We start from the raw sequence: 21,894 nt of genomic DNA, 5'->3' as shown, positions 1-21,894 counted from the left end.
CATCCTAGCTATGACTGTAACACTACTTTCTGCACTCTCTCCTTTCCTTCTCTATGTACTGTATGCTTTTGCTGTATAGCACGTAAGAAGCAATACTTTTCACTGTATATTAATACATGTGACAATAATAAATCAAATCAAAATCAAAAGATACTTTGCACTGAATAGAATAAATTTACATACATAATTTTTTAAAATTAACAATCAAGTAAATTGTTAATTCATGGCGAAGCAAAAGTATAGACTTTTTCATATCACAAGTATTAATATCACAATTTCATGTTTATCTGAAATGTTTTAATTTGCTATAGAATCATCACAATCTTTTGAGAAACCTATACTTATTTTCCATCTTTACTAATCAAACAAAATCAACAGTAGCATAAATCTTGCTTATCCAACTACATTATTGTAACAGTAAGAAGTCCCACAACACCAGGTTAAAGTCCAACAGGCCATTCACCTGGTAAAGGAGCAACACTGTGGAAGCTCGTGATTCCAAATAAATGTTTTGGACTTTAGCTTAGTGTTGTGAGACTTCTTACTGTGCTCACCCCAGTCCAAAGCTGGCATCTCCACATCGTGGCTACATTATTGTTACTTGCTTTTATGATAACTCGTGTTGCACATAGGGATCGCGTCTGTTGCGTGACATCATGGTGGATAATGACTTGTTCTTTTGTATGGTCTTCAGCTGTGGAGCCATGTATCAGTGACTTACCTCTTGAACCAGCTGGCAGGGCACCTGGAGCACCCTTGTAGTCAATGGCCCATACTCAGAACCACTGGTCTAAATTATTTACTCTGTGGTTTCTTGTAACATCTTCAGGTACAGATACATACAGTTGGTGTTTGGCTGTAGCTACAGTCTGGCTTCCTGTAATCTTGCGGGTTTATCTCAGCTTGTTCAAAGCAAATATTCCCAGGGCTTGACAGGATGTTTCTAATCCATTTTGAAATATTTTCTCTGCAAAAATAAGATCCTCCAAGGCAGCAGATGGTTCAAGTAATATTCCACCGACTTGCCACCTCACTTGCTTGGGAAATCCGAGATCCATTCCTCATGAGACGGAGTTAGTTATATCGCAAATTTCAAATTTGTTTGAAAATGGCACCCTCTATGAGTTTTCAGCTTTAAAACTGCCTCAGGTGACCTTAGGTTTATCAATGTTAGCCCATTGGTCAAGTAATGTTTACAAAATATAGGATTTCACAGAATCTTGATTAAGAGAGACAGTAGTTGGGTTGAAGTTATTTATATTGTACATCATGGCCTGTCTAGTTGTTGGCTTTTACTTTTGGGGATAGGAAACCTATATTTTACAACGTGTGGTGATCCCTTTAAGAATTAGAATTTAATTTCTGGTTTAAAAGAAGTGCATAAGCTCACACTTTTCCACATTGTATTCCATCTATTCCAAGTGATCGTGTAACCAGGTTGCCTGGGAGATGAACAAAATAATAGTGAGGAATGATAGGGTGAGTAAGATGTAGGGATGGTTCACTGCTCAAGAAGCTCTCTTTGAGAGTTTGGAACAAACTAGAGTAAAGGAAACTTTTTTCATCAGAATTCAGTTGAAATTCTCTGCGTCGGCTTAAAATAGTTGAAATTATTTTCATTACTAACAGTGAATTGAATTTCTGGTCTTGCCAAGCAGAGGAGAGAAGGAGAGAATTCTAAATCCAAAACTGTGTAGCTAAAGGGTATAAGAACTGGGAAAGATTTAACTTGAGGTGTCTATGCTTTTGATGTCAGAGATGCCTATATTGAATGGCAAGTTGGCAACCTTAGGATGATTGGAGGAAATTTGTAAGAACCACCTTACGAGAGGTAAATGCAAGGTCCAAGAAATCTTAGCTTATAAATAAATCATTGACATGGTACCCAGACCAAGTAGTTAATCTTCCATGTTTTGAGGATTATTTGAGTTGAAAACTTGGGGATGCAAATCTTATGGGTGTTGAAGAAAAGTGGAGTTAAGACCTTTGATTTGGAGTGTAAGAAAATGTACTCATTGTATTTTTATTATTTTTAACATAACCAGCTATCTGAGATGGAGTGCAGTATAATCGTTCATGCTCTTTGATTTTTTTGAGGTAAAATTATTTTATTTAAATAGTGAACCTTGTGGCTTCATTCAATTCCTAGGCTTTCAGATTCTGAAACAAAACTTAACAAAAAATGTTACCAGACGGCCTTTGACAAGGTGCCGCAAAGGAGACTGTTAAATAAATTAAGTGCCCATGGTGTTAAGGGTAAGATCCTGCGATGGCTAGAGGATTGGCTGACTGACAGAAGGCAGAGAGTGGGGATAAAGGAATGTTTTTCAGGATGGCAGCTGGTGACTAGTGGTGTGCCTCAAGGATCAGTGCTGAGATCACAACTTTTCACACTATACATTAACGATTTGGAGGAAGGAACTGAAGGCACGGTTGCTAAGTTTGCAGATGACACAAAGATATATAAAGGGACAGGTAGTATTGAGGAAGCAAGGGGGCTGCAGAAGGACTTGGACAGTTAGGAGAGTGGGCAACAAAGTGGTAGATGGAATATAATGTGGAAAAGTGTGAGGTTATGCACTTTGGAAGGAGAAATGGAGGCATAGACTATTTCCTAAATGGGGAAATGCTTAGGAAATCAGAAACACAAAGGGACTTAGGAGTCATTGTTCAAGATTCTCTTAAAGTTAATGTGCAGGTTCGTCGGCCGTTAAGAAGGCAAATGCAATGTTAGCATTCATATCGAGAGGGCTAGAATACAAGAGCAGGGACGTACTTCTGAGCCTGGATAAGGCTCTGGTCAGTCCCCATATGGAGTTTTGTGAGCAGTTTTAGGCCCCATATCTAAGGAAGAATGTGCTGGCCTTGAAAAGGGTCCAGAGGAGATTCAAAGAATGATTCCTGGAATGAAGAGCTTGTCATATAAAGAACGGTTGAGGACACTGGGTCTGTACTCATTGGAGTTTAGAAAGATGAGGGAGGATCTTATTGAAACTTACAGGATACTGCAAGGCCTGGATAGAGTGGACGTGGAGAGAATGTTTCCACTGTAAGAAGAACTAGAACCAGAGGGCACAACCTCAGACTAAAGGATGATCCCTTAAAACAGAGATGAGGAGGAATTTCTTCAGCCAGAGATGGTGAATTTGTGGAACTCTTTGCCGCAGAAGGCTGTGGAGGCCAGGTCATTGAGTGTCTTTAAGACAGAAATAGAAAGGTTCTTGATTAATAAGGTGATCGGAGATTTTGGGGAAAAGGCAGGAGAATGGGGATGAGAAAAATATTAGCCATGATTGAATGGCAGTGCAGGCTTGATGGGCTGAGTGGCAGCACTGCCAACCACCGTGCCACCCCAACTGTAGTAAAATGAGCAGCGTTATGGCGATAGGGTCGGGAAGTGGATGTAGGTAAGATGCTGTTTGGAGAGTTGGTGCAGATTTGATGGGCCGAATGGCCTTCTGCGCTGTAGGGATTCTGTGAACGGGTCTGTAATACATCAGGATTCCCATGGAAGTCTTGTGCTTGTGGTGATTTGGCAAGCACTGATTGTTGAAGGTATTCACTCTGTAATGCAAGTAAATGTTATTAAGTATAGATCATGCAGCAATTTAATGCTATTGGAAAGAAACCCGTTGCCCAGGCAGCTATTTGTGTTCTGTACATTTTATCATATTATTTTAGTCTGCCATTGAAATAACTGAGGCCACTTGCTGTCATCAAAAAATGGTGGTCAAGTTGTGTAATTTATGTACTTTTAGCAATTATGTGATTCTTGTAATAGCTGACTTAATTAAATGAGATTTACACATGTTCTGTAAATTCATAATTAACACCATTTTCACCTCATTATCTTCAATGTCCCATGTGTAAACAGGAGATATACTTGGGGAAAGTTTCAGTAATAAAACAGTTGAAAATCCCTCATGTATTACATTAAGTCAAAGATTACAACTGTTGCAAAAGGTGCAGGGGTGCACGTCTTGACTGAAGGAATTTGTAAGTGCTATCTTCAGAGACAGTGAAGTAATTAAATTGTGATTGGTCCCTCAAAGGAAATAATTATAATCCTTGCTTTCCTAAATTTGTTCCTCTCACATACCAGAGTTAAATGGGTAAAGATTTGCATAGCTGATAGGAAGAAGCAATTCTTCACTGAAGATGTCAAATGCGCCTTCTGTCTCACTTAATTGGAACGCGATTCTTCCTTACACACCACTCCTGTGTTTCTGACCTACATTGATCTTAGATTTATTGCACTCCTCCTTATCTTCAAATCCCACCTGGTCCTTGCGCTACCTGCTTTACTTTAGCTACACAGCCACCTCACATCTGCTTCTGCACCTCATTCTCCCTCATCACACACTCACTCGTCTGTTTGATCTCTTGTGCAACCTCTCAACTTCCACCTCTCCTCCTCATCATCAGCAGCCAGGCGCACTGCTCCCCAAGTTCTTCTCTCTTCTGCGCTGCCCGAACTTCTCTGCCTGCGCATCTGTTGTTTTTTTTTATTAATGTTAAGAGGGGGTATATAAGTGAAAGCTGTTGTTGATTTTGAAAATTTTTATTCATTTGTGAGACATGGGCGTCACTGGATAGGCCAGCATTTATTGCCCATGCCCTTGAGAAGGTGGTGGTGAGGTGTCTTCTTGAAATGTTGCAGTCCATGTGTTGTAGGTTGACCCACAATCCTGTTCAGGGGGAATTCCAGGAATTTGACCCAGTAACTGTGAAGGAACAGTGATATATTTCCAAGCGATGGTAAGTGACTTGGAGTTGATTGTGTTCCCATGTATCTGCTGCCCTTGTCCTTCTAGATGGAAGTGGTCATGGGTTTGAAAGGTACTGTAACAAGTCGCACAATACCGGGTTAAAGTCCAACAGATTTATTTGGTAGCACAAGCTTTCAGAGTGCTGCTCCTTCATCAGGTGAGTGGAGAGTTGGGTTCAGCTGTCTCAGGATCTTTGTTGAATTGCTGCAGTGCATCTTGTAAACAGTACACACTGCTACGACTGAGTGTTGGTGATAAAGGGAGTGGATGTTTGTTGACGTGGTGCCAATCAAGCGGGCTGTTTTGTCCTGGATGGTGTCAAGCTTCAAGTGTTGTTGGAGCTGCACCCATCCAGGCAAATGGGGAGTATTCCTTCACACACCTGGCTTGTGCCTTGTAGATGGTGGACAGATTTTGGGGAGTCAGGAGGTGAGTTATTCACCGCAGTATTCCCAGCCTCTGACCTGCTCTTGTAGCCGTTGTGTTTATGTGGATAGTCTAGTTGAGATTCTGGCCAATGGCAATCCCAAGGGTGTTGACAGTGGGGGATTCAATGATGGCAAGTAACATCATTGAATGTCGAGGGATGGTGGTTAGAGTGTCTCTTATTGGTGGTGATCATTGCCTGGCATTTGTGTGGGTGAATGTTATGTGCTACTTGTCAACCCAATGAAGGACAAGGAATGTAAAGTCTTAACAACAACAGATACATTTCAAAACTACTGTGGAAGAGGTGAAAGCAATGAACATTTAAAGGCGAGCAGAGAAGTAAAGAGACAAAAGTGTTCAGCAAGCTATTCCAGGAAGTGGGGTTGAAGGCACTGCTGTCAATGTAGGAGAGAAGAAATGAAAGATGTCCACTTTAGTTTGAAGTTTCAAGTTCGGATGGCGCCAGAGTGGCAGAAGACTGGAAGAGAGGGAAATAAAACAGGGTGCAGTCTTGGAGAGAGTTCTTCAATTCAGTTGCAGGACAAGAGCTCATTGAGGGTGTGGCTTTGAGGCAGGATGAGGGTAGATGAATTTTACAATTTTTTGATTTGTGGAGGATGGGAAACCATCAGTTTGGAGGTGATAGAACCAGCAGTGGTGAGAATATAAAGCAGCAGATGTAGAAGTAATCAGTCTTGGTAATGGATGGAATATGTGTAGTGGGCCACTAAAGATACTGAGGTCCACATTGCCTGATTCAGCCTGAGTAAGTGGGCAGGGAGAGCACTGAGCTTGTGATAAAGGAGTCGTATTTGTGCTGGGGCTAATAAGTCAGAGGTTTAGTCTTCGCAATGTTTAGTAAAACAAACAAGAGATTCTAATTTCTACCATTTATGAGAGAGAAAGTATCTTCCCTCATTCTAATTTTTTGTTGAATGACATTTTAAAGGCAAAGAAAGTTTCGGTGAGGAAAACGTTGATGGTGGGGGTGAGGAGGAGAATCGGTTAAGAATGAGCTCTGACCTTTTGGCATCTACCCTAGACAAGGAGAGAGTATGAAAGATAGGTGAGTTTCACTGCAGCAAAGAGGAGAGGATACATGTGGTTGAGCAGACACTGCAAAGAGGGAGGAATTATGATGAATGGTGAATGGATTTCTCTCTCAAGCTGCAATTACCTGTCCTTCGAATCAGCCATCATCACCTCTCTCCTGAAAAACTGGCCCTTGATGCATCCCTTTTTTGCATGGGACATGGGTGTTGCTGACTGGCCAGCATTTATTGCCCATCCCTATTTACCCTTGGATGGCAGTTGAGAGTCAACCATATTGCTGTGGCTTTGGAGTCACATGTAGGCTAGACCAGTTAAGGATGGTAGATTTCCTTCCCTAAAGGACATCAGTGAATCAGATGGGTTTTTCTGTAATTGACAATGGTTTCATGGTTATCAATAGATTCTTAATTCCAGATATTTTTTTAAAATCAAATTCAAATTCCATCATCTGCTGTGGCAGGACTCGAATTGGGGTCCTCCAAATGTTAGCCGAGTTTCTGGATTAATAATCTAGTGATAATACCACTAGGCTATCGCCTTCCACTTGCTAACCTCCACTCCAGCTCCAATCTCCCTTTCCTCCCCAAAGTCCATGAATGTGTTTTTACCTCCCAAGCCATGCCCATATTTCCAGAAATTCATTATTTGAATCCATCTGTTCGGATTTCCATCATGTTACAGTATCATAATGGCTCTCATAGAAGTCACAAATGACATTCCATGTGATTATGACAAATCTAAGCTATCCTTTATGGCCTGTCTGCAACCTTGTTATATTCTCACCACGGCCCTCGAGCTGGGCTGGGCAGGACAGCACTCACCACACATCTATCTAATCCTGATCAGAGAAACAACTGCAATGGCTTTTCTTTCTGTTCCTACACCATTACTTCTGGTATTTCCTCTTCCTGTTTTTCATCCACATGCAGGCCCCAGTGACATGATCTGAAAACCGCTGTCAATTCTTTATATTTGCTGATGGTAGCCACCCCTATCTTACCAGCACCCCTCTCAACCCTGCCACTCTTTCTAGTCAGACTGTCTGTACTGGATGATTGCCTTGGGAAGCCTTTGTCGTTAGTCCCTTCACCATGCTCCGCTTCCTATATATTGACTCTATCTGCCTCCTTTCCAATTGTTTGAGGCTGAGCCATTCGATCCTTAGATGAGCTTCCAAGCAAATATCTATGTTATCACTAAGACCACCAATTCACACCTCTACAACATGCTCTGTCTCAGCCGATTTGGTTCAGAAACATTCATCCAAACTCTTGCTACTTTCAGACTTGACTATCTCGACGCGCTCCTAGCTGGTCCCTGACATTCTACCTCCTATGAACTTCAGATCATCCAAATCTTTGCCACCCAACATTTTAAATCACATCAAGTGCCTGTACTATTGCAGCCTTCACTGATCCACACTGGCTCCCGAGTAAGCAATGCCTCGATTTTTAAAATTCACATCCTTTGATTTTGGTACAGTTTTGCTGTTTAAAAAGCATTTAGACTGTTACATAGTTAAGATGGGTATAGAGGAATATGGGCCAACGCGGGCATTTGGGACTAGCGTAGTGGTTAATGAAAAGGACGGCATGGACAAGTTGGGACAAAGGACCTGTTTCCATGCTGTAAACCTCTATGACTTTGATTTTGATTTGATTTATTATTGTCAAATATATTAATATAGAGTGTAAAGTATTGTTTCTTGCATGCTATACAGACAAAGTATACCCTCCATTGAGAAGGAGAGAGTGCAGAGTGTACTGATACAGTCATAGCTAGGGTGTAGAGAATGATCAACTTAATGTGAGGTAGGTCCATTCAAAAGTCTGATGGCAGCAGGGAAGAAGTTGTTATTTAGTCAGTTGGTACGTGAGCTCAGACTTTTGTCTGTAACTTCAACCATCCTTCAGCTAATCTCTGCCCAATGTCTGGTGTTAACTTAAAGAAAATGTTTCAAATGATCAGAATTGTTTTCCTTTTTTCTATGAAGGGCATTGCATTATATTTTCTTTCCCAATTACTTTCTAAACCATTTTGTTAAATGTGCCTCTCTCCCTGTTAATAACTGCCTGAGATGAGTTTGAACCACCTTGTTACAGTAAGCTTGTCACCTGACCTTGTATATATTTGCTGTATCTCTACCCATGATGGTTTTTTTTTAAATGTTGCAGTCGGTTTTCACAGGTGATTCTCACAGCAGTGATGCCAATTAAGTCGCGCTGCTTGACATATGTAAACTTAATTTGTGTGGATAAGATAGACCTCCTTCCTGATCCACTCCAGAATAACGTACTAACCTCGTAGTGTGTAGATTTCTTTCCCTTCTGTTTTCCTCTTGCGTCAATCCACTGTGATATCGAATAATAAATGTAAGCCTTTAGCAAAGATTACTCGAGCGTTTGGGGAAATGTGGATTCATTTAAAAGATAGTAAGTTGTGGTTTTTTCATTTAACTTATGCCATAGGTATCAGTAATGTACTGTAATGTAAGAATGGATGCTGTCATATGTTACATTCTCCTCACTTGCAGTTTTGGCATCATGCGTCTTTTTCCCCTTTCTCTTTGCACTCATCATTTTTCTTCCTAACAATGGGCATTTTCACCAAATGATTGGACAATTTGCATGCTTATGATTAATATTCTTGCGTGTGCACACACATCATTTAGGGGTTAAGTATAAGCTAATTTTTCATCCTGAAGCCATGATTGTGGATGGCTTTTTAAAAAATTTATCCAGTTTAAATTGTTGTATAATGAATAAGGTATTATGGTTATTTGCTCCACGCGGAATTAAAAAAAACCCCTTATTTTAATGTCTAGTTTAACCTGCCAGAAAAAAACTGATTGCATTTTCAGAAAGCCAAATGTAAAATTATTCCTTCGCATGAAATCTGAGTTAGTGAATGATCATTTGAACTGTGTTCATTTTTTTTTGGCTTATTTGTGCTTTAGGTGAATGCTTTAGGTTGAATGTCACACCGTCTGAATTTATTTCCTCTTGCATCCCGCTCACCTTTTATGATTCGGAGGCAATATAGTCGGTGTCTTTATTGACAGGTTAAATGTATGTCCTATGAAATGCTCAGTAAGCAATCAACATACTTATTACCCCTGACACGCTTGCTGCAGTACATCAGCTTTCATCAGTTTTCATCATTCTCCTCGTACATCACATCTCCAGAAATCATGGTGATTTTTTTTTTAACCAGGGCTCAGTTCTTAATTTTAAACTGCCTGGGTGTTGGGTCCGAGCTCCGTTTTGTTGGGAGGGCAAACGTTTTGTCCCTGCAGTGCTCTGATTTGAAAAGAGAATGTTACTGTATTCATTTGGGGGGGGGGGGGCGCGTTAACTTCACATTCAAATTCAAAATTCCAGCAGAAACTCTCCTATTGTTTCCCTTGGCTGGAATGGAGGTGATTTTTGTTTTGTTGTCCCCAGCAATTAAAAGCGGCCTTTTGATTGTTGCCGTCAAAAACTAATATCTTGCTATCCATTTGTGTTTGGAAAGTGTCCCGTTCCAGCCCGGCCCCACCACCTTACCCACAATCTAGGTTCCAAAATTGACGGAACTGCAAAACGCCACTGCTCGTTGCAAAGGGTTTTAGATCTTGTGTTGGTGGGGGGGGGAGTGGTGGCAGGGGGTTTAAAACAGATTATTTCAATATCTGTGGCACACAAAAGAAAATTGCAAGAAAAAAAACAGATAAATTTCTTCACAGTGGTATTTTGCTTTGATGAGAAATATGGGAATGTGGAACATTCTAGATGTTAAGCACTAAGTTAATAGCTTTTATCAGCTTGAACTGTTAAAATTAAAATGACTTTTTTTTGGCACGGCTGGAATACATTAATTGAACATTGTGTGAACAAAAAAATAAAATTATGGGGAAATTCTGGAAGGTGCTGTTTCACAAAACGCAAGACTCTGGACAGCGTGAGGGGCAGGGGAGAGAGTGTGACAGGTATAATTCTCCAGCCAGATGGCACCCCTACAGGTGAGGCAGTGGCCTGTGAAATTACATTCTAAATTACTCTGCAGATGAGCCCAGCGCACAAGTGCAGAGAGAGCTGATTGTTCAGATATCGGTTGTAAATTACACAATTCAGCACCAAGGACAGTGCTCACTCACTGTCGTAACTCAGGGGAAGAAGGGCCTGGTGGTCTTAGATTTGAGAAAGAAGCATCAGCGAGGAGAAAGGTCAGCCAAAGGACAATGGCCCATGGAAAATGATGAAGCTCTGCCAAATCCTTGGGAACAGGATCATGGGCTTTTTTGTTTGGTTTGCAAATGGGCACAGCAGATTAAAGGCACTGGGGAAGTTTGATGGTATTTATTTCTCTGAGGCTGGAGAGCCCCCCCATCTGTGTACAATCAGCAATCTAAAACCTCCTTCAGCGATTGGGGAGGGTGTTGAGTGTTGACATTTTGAACAACTGGTGTTTGCATGGGTCTTGCAGTTTGCTAATTGTTTTCCTTTCAATCTCATTGCAAAAGCCACAGTGAAAGCTGCATGTGCAAGCACTTCATTGCGTTGGCAATTTAAATTAGATCAGGAAACAAAGCAGCTTAATTGTGTATTTGTATTTTACAGGATAGATTTGCTTTGAAAAAAGCTTGTGTACTCGGAAATAATCTAGCAGAATAAAGATACTCAACTTCTTCATTATTGTGACTGCATAAGTGTCAGTTTTCATGATGCTTATATCAACATAAGATTTCCAACAACATCTGCCATGTCTATCAGTATGATTAATCTATCGGTGGCACAGTGGCTAGCACTGCTGCCTCATAGCGCCAGAGACCCGGGTTCAAGTCCGGCCTCAGAACACTGTCTGTGTGGAGTTTGTACATCCTCCCCATGTCTGTGTGGGTTTATTCCGGGTGCTCTGGTTTCTTCCCACAGTGCAAAGATGTGCAAGTTAGGTGTATGGGCCATGATAAATTGCTCTTGGTGTCAGGGGGATGGTTTGTGTAAATGCATGGGGTAATGAGGATAAGGCCTGGTAGGATTGTGGTGGGTGAAGACTCGATGGGCCAAATGCCTTCCTCCTGCACTGTAGGAATCTTTGACTGATGAGATTTTGTGAATCCCATCAAATCACACAGGGTCTCTGTGCACTTGGTTGACGCCTGGTGGGTTACATTTTTACCACATCACGTTGTGTGTACGTAGAATATTAAATGCACGTGAAGTTTTCAGATTAGGAACTAAGGTCATTCAGCCCCTCAAATCTGGTCTGCCGTTTGTTTGGATAATGATGGATCTTTACTTCGATCCACCTTTGATTCACATTCCTTGATCCCATAACTGAATGAAAAATCCTATTGTGATTAATCTTGGAACCATCAACTGATCCCCAGGATCCATGGCCTTTTGAGATGGAGATCCTTGATTTCCGTGACCTTTCCTGTGGGGGAAAATGCTTCCTGGTTCCATTCCTAAATAGCCTGACTCTTAGGAAAATTCCCCCTTTTCTGGATTTGCCCCACTAGAGAGTATTAATTCACTGAACCAAGTGTTTTGATCATTCTAACACTTTGAATAAATTATCCTTAAAATAAGGAATACAAACTGAGTTAATGTTCAACCTATCTTCAGAATGTAGCCCTTCAAGCTCTGGTATCAGTTTAATGAATCTGAATTGTTTCCTGTCTAAGGCTACCATACCTTTCCTCAGGGCGTGGTACCAAAACTGAATGCAACACCCAAGTTGGAATTTGACCAAGGTTTTCTCAAACTAAAGCACAACCTCCTAATTTTTCAATTCTAAACCCCTTGAGATGAAGGCAACCTTCATAGAATCATAAAATCCCTGCAGTGCAGAAGGAGGCCATTTGGCCCATCAAGTCTGCACTGGCAACAATCCCACCCGGACCCTATTTCCGTAACCTCATGTATTTACTCTGCTAATTCCCCCGACATTAAGGAGCGATTTGGCACGGCCAATCAACCTAGCCCACACATCTTTGGACTGTGGGAAGAAACCAGAGCATCTGGTGGAAACCCACACAGACATGGGGAGAATATGCAAACTTAAAACAGAGAGTGACCTGAGGGTGTAATCGAACCCAGGTCGCTGGCACTGTGAGGCAGCAGAGCTAACCACTGTGCCACTCTGTCACTCTGGTTAGTTTCTCTTGTCACTGTGCACTGACTTTTAATGATTTGTATGTGCAGACACCCAAATCTATTGCTCCTCCATAGTTCAAGCAGTTAAGAAACACAGTCAAGGGCCAAATAGCAAAGGTGAAGGAGCAATAAAAGATATTTCTGTGCTGTGCCTTGATTAATATGGTTTTGTTTCCAAAGCCTTTTTTTTCAAGGTTCTCATTATTTCTTTGTATGTGTATCCATTTATCAGTTCAAAATATTGGTGCTTGTCATGATCGCTCTGCATGATCGTAGATGTAGTGATGCATCTTAGTTTTTTTACTTTGTTTTGCTCATTATGAATCTAGTCTTTTGGCTTTCTCAATGCTCTAACATACTTAGTTGATAAGGTAATTAAATGAAGTGGGGGATTTCAGGAAGGTTTGCTTCTCTGTTGCCTCATTGGCTTGACATGTTGCAGTTACAGGGCCAATGAATTGGGACAACCTTAATAATTCTGAGATTGACAGTTGTGACCAACCAATGAAAGTGGTTGGTATGGACACCTAAAAATAAAACAATTTCGGTCACCTTTACAGCGCTCGCAGACAAGAGTTTTGGTGGCGAAATATTCAACGTGAGAAAGCAGTTTAAGGCTCAAATACTTTACTATTTAGGTCAATAAGATTTTCAGCTTATTGCTAGAAGCAAAATCATTTCTAAGAAGCCATGATGTGGCGATGCCGGCATTGGACTGGGATGGGCATTGTAAGAAGCTGTGTGGTCTAATTTAAAGTCCGAAAGGTTTATTTGTTCTCATAAGCTTTCAAAGCACTGCTCATCTAATGAAGGAGCAGCACTCCGAAAGCTCGTGATACTAAATAAACCTGTTGGACTTTAACCTGATGTTGTGAGATTTCTGAGAAGCATTTGTCCACATTGACAAAAGTTTGACAGGTGCTTAACAATACTCCATTTCAAAAATAAACATTTCACCTTTGTAATTTTGTCCACGTACAAAGCCAGTGGCACTGTATTGAACCACTGAGCCATTGAAAAGTTATGGTGCAGGTAAAGGCCATTTAGCCCTTCATATCTACACTGGCCAGAAATAAACTAGCCACTTGTTTTAATCCCACTTTCCAGCATTGGTCCATAGCCTTGTGTCTTACAACTCTTCAGATGCAGATCCAGGTATCTTTTAATGAGTTGAATGTTCCAGCCTCAACCACCAACTGAGGAAGTGAATTCCAAACACGCACCCATCCTCTGGTGAAGACTCATGTCTCCTCTAATCCTTTGACCAATCACTTCAAATCTATGACAGCTGACAATTTATCCTTGAGCTGGGGAAGCAAGTCTTTCCTGGCTATCTTATTGAGCCCCCTCGCAATTTTGTACACCTCAGTTAGGTCACCTCCTTAGTCTCCTCTGTTTGAAGGACAACAATGCTGGCCTATCCAGTCTCTCCTCATCACTGCAATTTCTAAGCCCTGGCAACACTTCTGTAAATCCCCTCATCAATTCTTCTTGGTGCTTCCTCAAACAATTTTATTAAGTTAGTAAGACATGATAGAAACTAGAAGAAGTAGTAGGCTTTTTGGCCCTTTGAGTCTGCTCCACTATTCATTTTGATCATAGATGATCATTGAATTCAATATCCTGATCCCCTCTTCCTCCCATATCCCATGATCCCTTTAGCTTCAAGAGCTATATCTAAGTTCTTCTTGAAATCAGACAATGTTTTGGCCTCAACTGCATTCTGTGGTAGCAAATTTCACACATTCACCACTCTCAGGGTGAAGAAATTTCTACTCACCTCAGTTCTAAAAAATTTACCCCTTATCCTCAAACTATGACCCCCTAGTTCCAAACTCCCCCATCATTGGTAACATTCTTTCTGAATCTATCCTGACCAACCCTGTTAGAATTTTATAAGGTTCCATGAAATCCCATGAATATAATCCTAACTGACTTAGTCTCTCCTCATATAATAGATCTGCCATCCCAGGAATCAGCCTGGTAAACCTTTGCGTACTCCTCCTATAGCAAGGACACCCTTCCTCAATAAGGACACCAAAACTACACACAGTACTCCAGGTGTGGCCTCACCAACACCCTATACAATTGCAGCAAAACATCCCTATCCCTATACTCAAATCTTCTCGCTATGAAGACCAATCTATAATTTGCCTTCTTGATTGGCTGCTGCACCTGAATGCTTACTTTCAGCGACTGATGCACGAGGACTCCAAGATCTTATTGAGTATCCACCTCTCCCAATTTACACCCATTTAAGTAATAGTGTGTCTTCCAATTATTGCTACCAAAGTGGATGACCTCTCACTTATCCAAATTATACTGCATCTTTCCCTAACATACTGTGCTGACTATTCCCCATCAATCCATACCTTTCTTAGTGGCAGTTTCTCCTGTCTCTCAAAATTATTTCCAATAATTAGTCAACCACCAAAGTCAGACAGAGCAGCCTATATCTTCCTGGCCTATCTGTCGCATCATTTTAAAATAATGGCAAAATATTTGCAAGCCTCCAGACCTCACCTATATGCAGTGATTTGATTTATGAAGGTCACCTATATTGGGATACAGTGAAAAGTATTGGTTCTTGCATGCTATACAGACAAAGCATCCCGTTCATTAAGTACATAGGGGAGAAGGAAAGGAAAGGGTGCAGAATATAGTGAGAGTGCAGTGAAGATTGGGAAATGATCCTCCAAGCATCAGCTATTTGTCTTCCTTCCGACTGACATATAAGCAAATGTTTTGAGCACAATAGCCATATGTTCATTGCTTTCAATACTGACATCTTCCAAGTAATGCATGCTATTGACAATATGTCAAAAAAACCTTTAAGTTCTTTTGTTTTATGCCACAAATGCTCATGTCACGGGTTGGATTTTCACCTTTGCTGCCTAACTAGTGATCTGGCCATGTTAGTTGTCTATCATAACTAGAAACTGCCCAATTTGCATTCTATTGAAAATCAAGTGGGTTCCATCAAATTCTGGTCACTTAAATCCATCAAATTCCCACCCAACTGATGAAGGCAGATACTGTTTGCTTCCATATCTTCTCTAACTATCGATGCATGCAAGTGTTTGACGGGGTCAGGGGAATTAAGGGCTATGGGGAGAAAGCGGGAAAGTGGAGCTGATCCACTTCAGATCAGCCATGACCTTGTTGAATGGTGGGGCAGGCTCGAAGGACTAGATGGCCTACTCCTGTTCCTATTTCTTATGTTCTTATGTTTAAATTATACCATAAATCTGGGTAAGAAATTTTGTTTGAGGCCTGTATATCTTTATGCGCATTGTATATGGGATGGAATACTCTCCACTTACCTAGATGAGTGCCGCTCCAACAATAGTCAAGAAGCTTGACACCATCCAGGATAAAGCCCATTTGATTGGCACCTCACCCACAAAAATTCACACTTTCCGCTGCACTGGCAGCAGTGTGTACTGTCTACAAGATTATAGAATCCCTACAGTGCAAAAGGAGGCCATTCAGCCCATTGAGCTTGCACTGACAACAGGCCCTTTCTCCATAACCCCACATATTTACTCTGATAATCCTCCTGACAATTTAGGGGACAATTTAGCCTGGCCAATCTACCTTCTTTGGACTGTGGGAGGAAACCGGAGCACCCGGAGGAAACCGACAGATGCGGGGAGAACATGCAAAGTCCACACAGACAGTGACCCGAGGTTGGAATTGAACTCATCAACACTTCTCAGGCAGCACCTTGCAAACTACAATTGCTACCACCGAGAGGTTCAAGTGCGACAGCCAGCTGGGTCACCACCACCTGGAAGTTCCTGTCCGAGCCACTCGCCATCCTGCACTGTCGCTGTGTCAAAATCTTTCCCTAACAGCACAGTGGGTGTACCTACACTATACGGACCTGCAGCGGCTCCAGAAGGCAGCTCACCACCACCTTCTCCAAGGACCCACTGGGGTTGTGCAACAAATGCTAGTCTAGCCAATGGCACCCACATCCAACGAATGAAGAAAATCAAATGCTGTTTGTTTGAATAGCCGTTATGTGAAAATCATTGGGGATTGATTCTCTATTCTAGCACGTTTCATCTCATTTTTTTCAGGTTAATTGGAGCAAGTATAGTCAGTGTAGGGCCACATAGTGGTCAATCCAGTGTTCCAGTCTCCTCATCTCCTCAGTGATGGCTGAGGCAGGCCATCAGGAATGTTGAGTTAAGAAAGATTCAGTGGATTGTTAGCAATAGACTTGCAGCACAGGTGATTGTAGTGGTGCTGCACCCAAAACCTGATAGAACACTTGATGGGTCACCACCACCTGGAGGTTCCCCTCCGAGCCACTCACCATCCTGACTTGGAAATATACTGCTGTTCCTTCATTGTCGCTGTGTCAAAGCCCTGGAGCTCACGCCTTAACAGCACAGTGGGTGTACCTACACCATACAGATCTGTGGTGGTTCAAGGTGTCACCTCACCACCACCTTCTCCGAGGGCCATTGGGGATGTGCAATAAATGCTGGTCTAGCCAGTGGCACCCACATCCAAACCTGATAGCCTAACCCTGCTGGGTTGTTTGACCAAAGAAAGATTGTGTGTTCTTGCAACATTCTGAAAAAACAGATTTGTGGGAATAAGAGATTTAAGCTTATAGCTTTTACATTGGAACCGGGACGTAGGCCATTTAGGCCAAGTCTGTTTTGGCATCCAGTACAATCGTGGCTGATCCGTGATCTAATTCCTTTTGCCCATCGTTGCCCCGTACAAGAATAACAAAAAATTTCAAATCTAAGGTTTAAAATTAACAGTTAACTAACGTCAAATACAATTTGCAGAAGATAGTTCCAAACATTCAGAACCCAGTGTATGTGGAAGTGTTCCTCAATTTTGGTCCTGCAAGACTTGGCTCTTAATTTTTAGACTACTCCTCAGACTCCCCAGCCACTGGAAACATTGTTTCTTCCAGCTACCCTTTCCATTGCCCTTAGTATCTCGAAGACCACAAATCACCCCTTAATTGTCTAAATTCCAGGGAATATAGTCCTAGATTGGGTAATCACTCCTTACACTTTGACTCTATCAATTTGTTAAATCTATGGATGGGATTTTCGGTGCAACCCGCTGCGTGTTTCATGGAGGCAGCATGCCACTGACCAGTGTTAGCATCTTCTGGTCCTGCTATTGTCAATGGGGTTTTTCCTTGAATGTATTCCTCCTCTGTAATCATTTCAAAAATACCCATGAGGTTTTCCTCTTGGAGTATGAGCTCCCTGATTGAGGGGAACAATTTAACATGGCGAATTCCTCTAATCTGCATATCTTGGGACACTGTGAAGCAATTTAGCATGGCTGATCCACCTAACCTGCACATTTTTGAACTGTGGGAGGAAACCTGAGCACTAGAAGGAAACCCATGCAGACACTGAAGAGCAGAAGGGTCTTGGGGTCCGGGTCCACAGGACTCTTAAATCGGCCTTGCAGGTGGAGGATGTGGTCAAGAAGGCATATGGTGTACTGGCCTTCATTAATCGAGGGATTGAGTTTAGGAATCGGGAGGTAATGCTGCAACTTTATAAGACCCTTGTCAGGCCTCACTTGGAGTACAGTGCGCAGTTCTGGTCGCCTCACTATAGGAAGGACGTAGAAGCTATTGAAAGGGTACAGAGGAGATTTACAAGGATGTTGCCTGGATTGGGAGGCATGCCTTATGAAGATAGGTTGAGGGAGCTGGGACTCTTCTCCCTGGAGAGACGAAGGTTGAGAGGCGACCTGATAGAGATTTATAAGATGTTGAGAGGAATAGATAGGGTGGATTCTCAGAGGCTATTTCCCCGGGTTGAAATGGTTGCTACGAAAGGACACAGATTTAAGGTGCGGGGAGGCAAGTACAGAAGTGATGTTAGGGGTAAGTTTTTCACTCAGAGGGTGGTGAGTGAATGGAATCGGCTGCCGTCAGTGTTGGTGGAGGCGAACTCGCTGGGGTCTTTTAAAAGACTTCTGGATGAGTATATGGGATTTAACGGGATTGGGGGTTATAGATAGGTCTATGGATTGGTAGGTATTGATGTGATCGGCGCAACTCGTGGTCCGAAGGGCCTGTTTGTGCTGTAGTGTTCTATGTTCTATGACACGGGGAGAATGTGCAAACTCCACACAGACAGGCACCCAAAGCCAGAACAGAACCTGGGTCCCTGGTGCTGTGAGTCAGCAGTGCTATTGTGCTGCCCCATGTGTTACAATTGCCTGCCCAATCGGGGGAGCCTCACCTGTATATAAAAATGGGAGGGTCAGGTCCACTGACACTCCTGACGCTGGCTTTGTTCTTGAAGCACTCCAGGAGTGGAATAGAGTTTGCAAAGGAAATCTGGTGAAGAGACATTGACCTCTGAGGAGTTATTTCACCTTCTCTGTGGGAAACCCTGCAGAGGGGGAGGGGGTGGTGCACTGTCAGTGGGACAGGAAGATCCCACTGACCTGAATTGCTGGAAAATTCCAGCCTATGTCTCGCTTCTTCCAAGGCCAACGTATCCTCTCTAAGATGTAGTGCCCAGAACTGCTGATAGTATATCATTAATATTTGCTATAGATTTGATCATCAATCAAACTTGTGAAGTAATTGCATTTATTAAAATATCATAGCCTGGAATGATTGAAATATTCGCCGTAATGGCTGCATGTGTTATGATATTGACGTGACTTGTGTTTCTTTTTGGTTTTTGGACTGATTCTTTGTAGCTAGATAAATAGTTGTGAGTTTGTAATTGGACCTGCCATTCATTAATAATTTCCATCTTTTTCCACGCAGGGTTATTTCCTGCTGTTTGAATCGATGCTGGACTCGGTCATATACGCACGGGACAAGTATCTGATGGAAGGCGGTGCAGGTTTGTGTTTTGAGGAGGGGAAGGAAAATTAAATAAAGCTCAATCTTGTCTCTGTTGATTCTTGGAAGCTGTACGTGCATTCTTCTCATGCCGTGCTACGTACCACTGTGAAAGTTTCCACTAGAAATGAAATATGCCCCCATTACTGGCAGCTCGCAGGCATCCATTTTCTTTAATAGCTTTCAAAAGGAAGAACACTAAGTGTTTTTTTTTGGAGATGTAGGGTTGAATCCACACATTCTTTATTTTAAAGACCTTTAAAACTTATATTGAATGATTAATCATGATAGTTTATCAAATGCGTAAAATGGGGAAGTTGTTAGTCTGGGGTACTGTTATTTCCATCGAATCCTTAGAATCCCTACAGTGCAGAAGAGGCCTTTCGGCCCATCAAGTCTGCTCCGACTCTCTGACAGTGTATCTTTCCCAGGGCTAATCCACCTAATCTACACATCTTGGGACACTAAGGAGCAATTTAACGTGGCCAGTTCCCCTTCTCTGCACATCCTGGGACACCAAGGAGCAATTTAGCATGGCCAACTGACCTAATCTGCACATCTCTGAGTTGTGGGAGGAAACCTGAGCTCTGGGAGGAAATTCATGCAGGCACTGAGAGAATGTGTAGGCTCCCAAAGGCAGAATAGAACCTGGGTCGCTGGAGCTGTGAAGTTTATTGGGCCATTTTAGAGGGCAGTTAAGAGTCAAAACATGTTGTGGGTTTGGAATTCCCCTCCAAGCCACTTTACATCCTGGCTTGAAAATATATCAGCATTCCTTTGCAATCTCTGGGTCAAAATCCTGGAATTCCCTCCCTAATGGCGTTGTGGGTCAACCCACAGCAGGTAGACTGCAGCGATTCAAGAAGGCAGCTCGCCTTCTCAAGGGCAATTAGGGATGGGTAATAAATGCTGGCCAGCCAGCAACATCCGTGTCCCACGAATGAATGTAAAATAACTGAGATGTATTATGTTTAACCAGTACAACTTGTCTCTGCATCATGATGCAAAATGATGAGAATCCTATGCCTCACCCCCAGCTCCTCAAGGGCAACGAGGGATGGGCAATAAATGCTGGCCAGCCAGTGATGCCCATGTACTACGAATGAATAAAAAAAGGAAAACACTAAGCTGTTTTACAGGTACAGTACAGGGTAAAAGGATAACCAGAAAAAGAATAGGTCCCATTAAGAACCACAGTGGTAATTTGTGAAGAGTACCAGGGACGGAATAGGTGTCAGTGTTCACACTAGTGAGTGAGACAATGTGAGTATAAAAGTCAGCGAGTACTATGATTCAATTAAATAAACAGAGAAGAGGTTCTGAGTGACCTGGCAGGCTTAAAAGTAGATAAATCTCCAGGTCCAGATGAAATGTATCCCAGGCTGTTGAGTTAGGCAAGAGAGGGGCGCCCACAATAATTATCACTTCCTCTCTGACTGCAGAAGAGGCGCCGGAGAACTGGAGGACAGCCAATGTGGTACCATTATTCAAGAAAGGAGGAAGGGGTAAACCAGGTAATTACAGGGCAGTCAGTCTTAGCTGAGTGATGGAGAACTATTGGAAGCAATTCTGAGGAACAGAATGAATCTGCATTTGGAAGGCAGGGATTAATCAGGAACAGTTGGCATGGTTTCATTAAGGAGAGGCCAACGGGATTGGATTTTTCGAAGAGATAACCAGATGTGTAGATGAGTGCAATGTATTTGATGCAGTTTACGTATCTTCAGTAATGCTTTTGATTAGGCCTCACATGGGAACCTTATTGTTAAGGTAAGAGTCCATGGGATCCAAGGAAATGTCGCAAATTGGATCCAGAATTGGCTGAGTGGCAGGAGGCAGAGAGTGATGGTCGAGGGCTGTTTCTCTGACTGGAAGCCTGTCTCCAGTGGGGTCCCACAGGGATGAGTGTTGGGGCCCTTGCTGTTTATGCTTTATGCAAATGATTTAGACTTGAATGTAGGAGAGTTGATCAGTAAGTTTGTGAATGATATGAAAATTGTTGGAGTGGTAAAAAGGAAGGTATCCCCCTGTAATCTGGACAGGCTGGTCAGACGGCTGATCAGTGGCAAATAGAATTCAATCCCCATAATTGTGAGGTAATGCACTTGGGCAGGACAAACAAGACAAGGGATTAATACATGATGAATGGCAGGACCCTTGGAAGCAGCAAGCATCAGAAAGACCTTGGTGTGCACGTGCACCGGTCCCTTAAGGTAACAGAACAGGTGGATAAAGTGGTTAAGAAGGCATGTGGTGTACTTGCTTTTATTAGCTGAGGCATAGAATTTAAGAGCAAGGAGGTTAAGCTGGAACTGTATAAAACATCAGTTAGGCCGCAGCTGGAGTATTGTGTGCAATTCTGGAATCCACAGTTTAGGAGGGATGTGATAGCACTGGAAAGCGTGTAGAGGAGATTTACCAGGATGTTGCCCAGGCTGGAGAGTTTTAGTTATGAAGAGAGATTGGATAGACTGGGGTTGTTTTCCTTGGAACGGAGGGGACTGAGGGAGGACGTGATTGAAATGTACAAAAATGATGACAGGCATTGATAGATGGGAGAAAGCTTTTCCCCCAGGTGGAGGAATCAATAGATTGGAGCCTAGATTAAGGTAAGAGGCAGAAGATTTAGAGGGGATGTATGAAAACA

At 42.3% G+C, this 21,894-nt stretch overlaps 1 protein-coding gene across 2 annotated transcripts in view; it reads left to right on the top strand.

The window, feature by feature from the left end:
- The window catches only part of prmt3 (protein arginine methyltransferase 3), a 206,019-nt gene that overhangs the window by 81,160 nt on the left and 102,965 nt on the right, over nt 1–21,894 (top strand). For both annotated transcript variants that reach the window (XM_080191539.1, XM_080191538.1), the window contains one exon: nt 19,170–19,248. In XM_080191539.1, coding sequence (XP_080047665.1) covers nt 19,170–19,248 — 79 coding nt within the window. The remainder of the gene's footprint in view (nt 1–19,169; nt 19,249–21,894) is intronic.

This window comes from Carcharhinus amblyrhynchos, chromosome 6 (genome assembly GCF_965287045.1).
Source record: "Carcharhinus amblyrhynchos chromosome 6, sCarAmb.v2.hapA, whole genome shotgun sequence".
Classification (NCBI taxonomy): Eukaryota; Metazoa; Chordata; class Chondrichthyes; order Carcharhiniformes; family Carcharhinidae; genus Carcharhinus; species Carcharhinus amblyrhynchos.
This window is presented reverse-complemented; position numbering and strand designations above follow the sequence as displayed.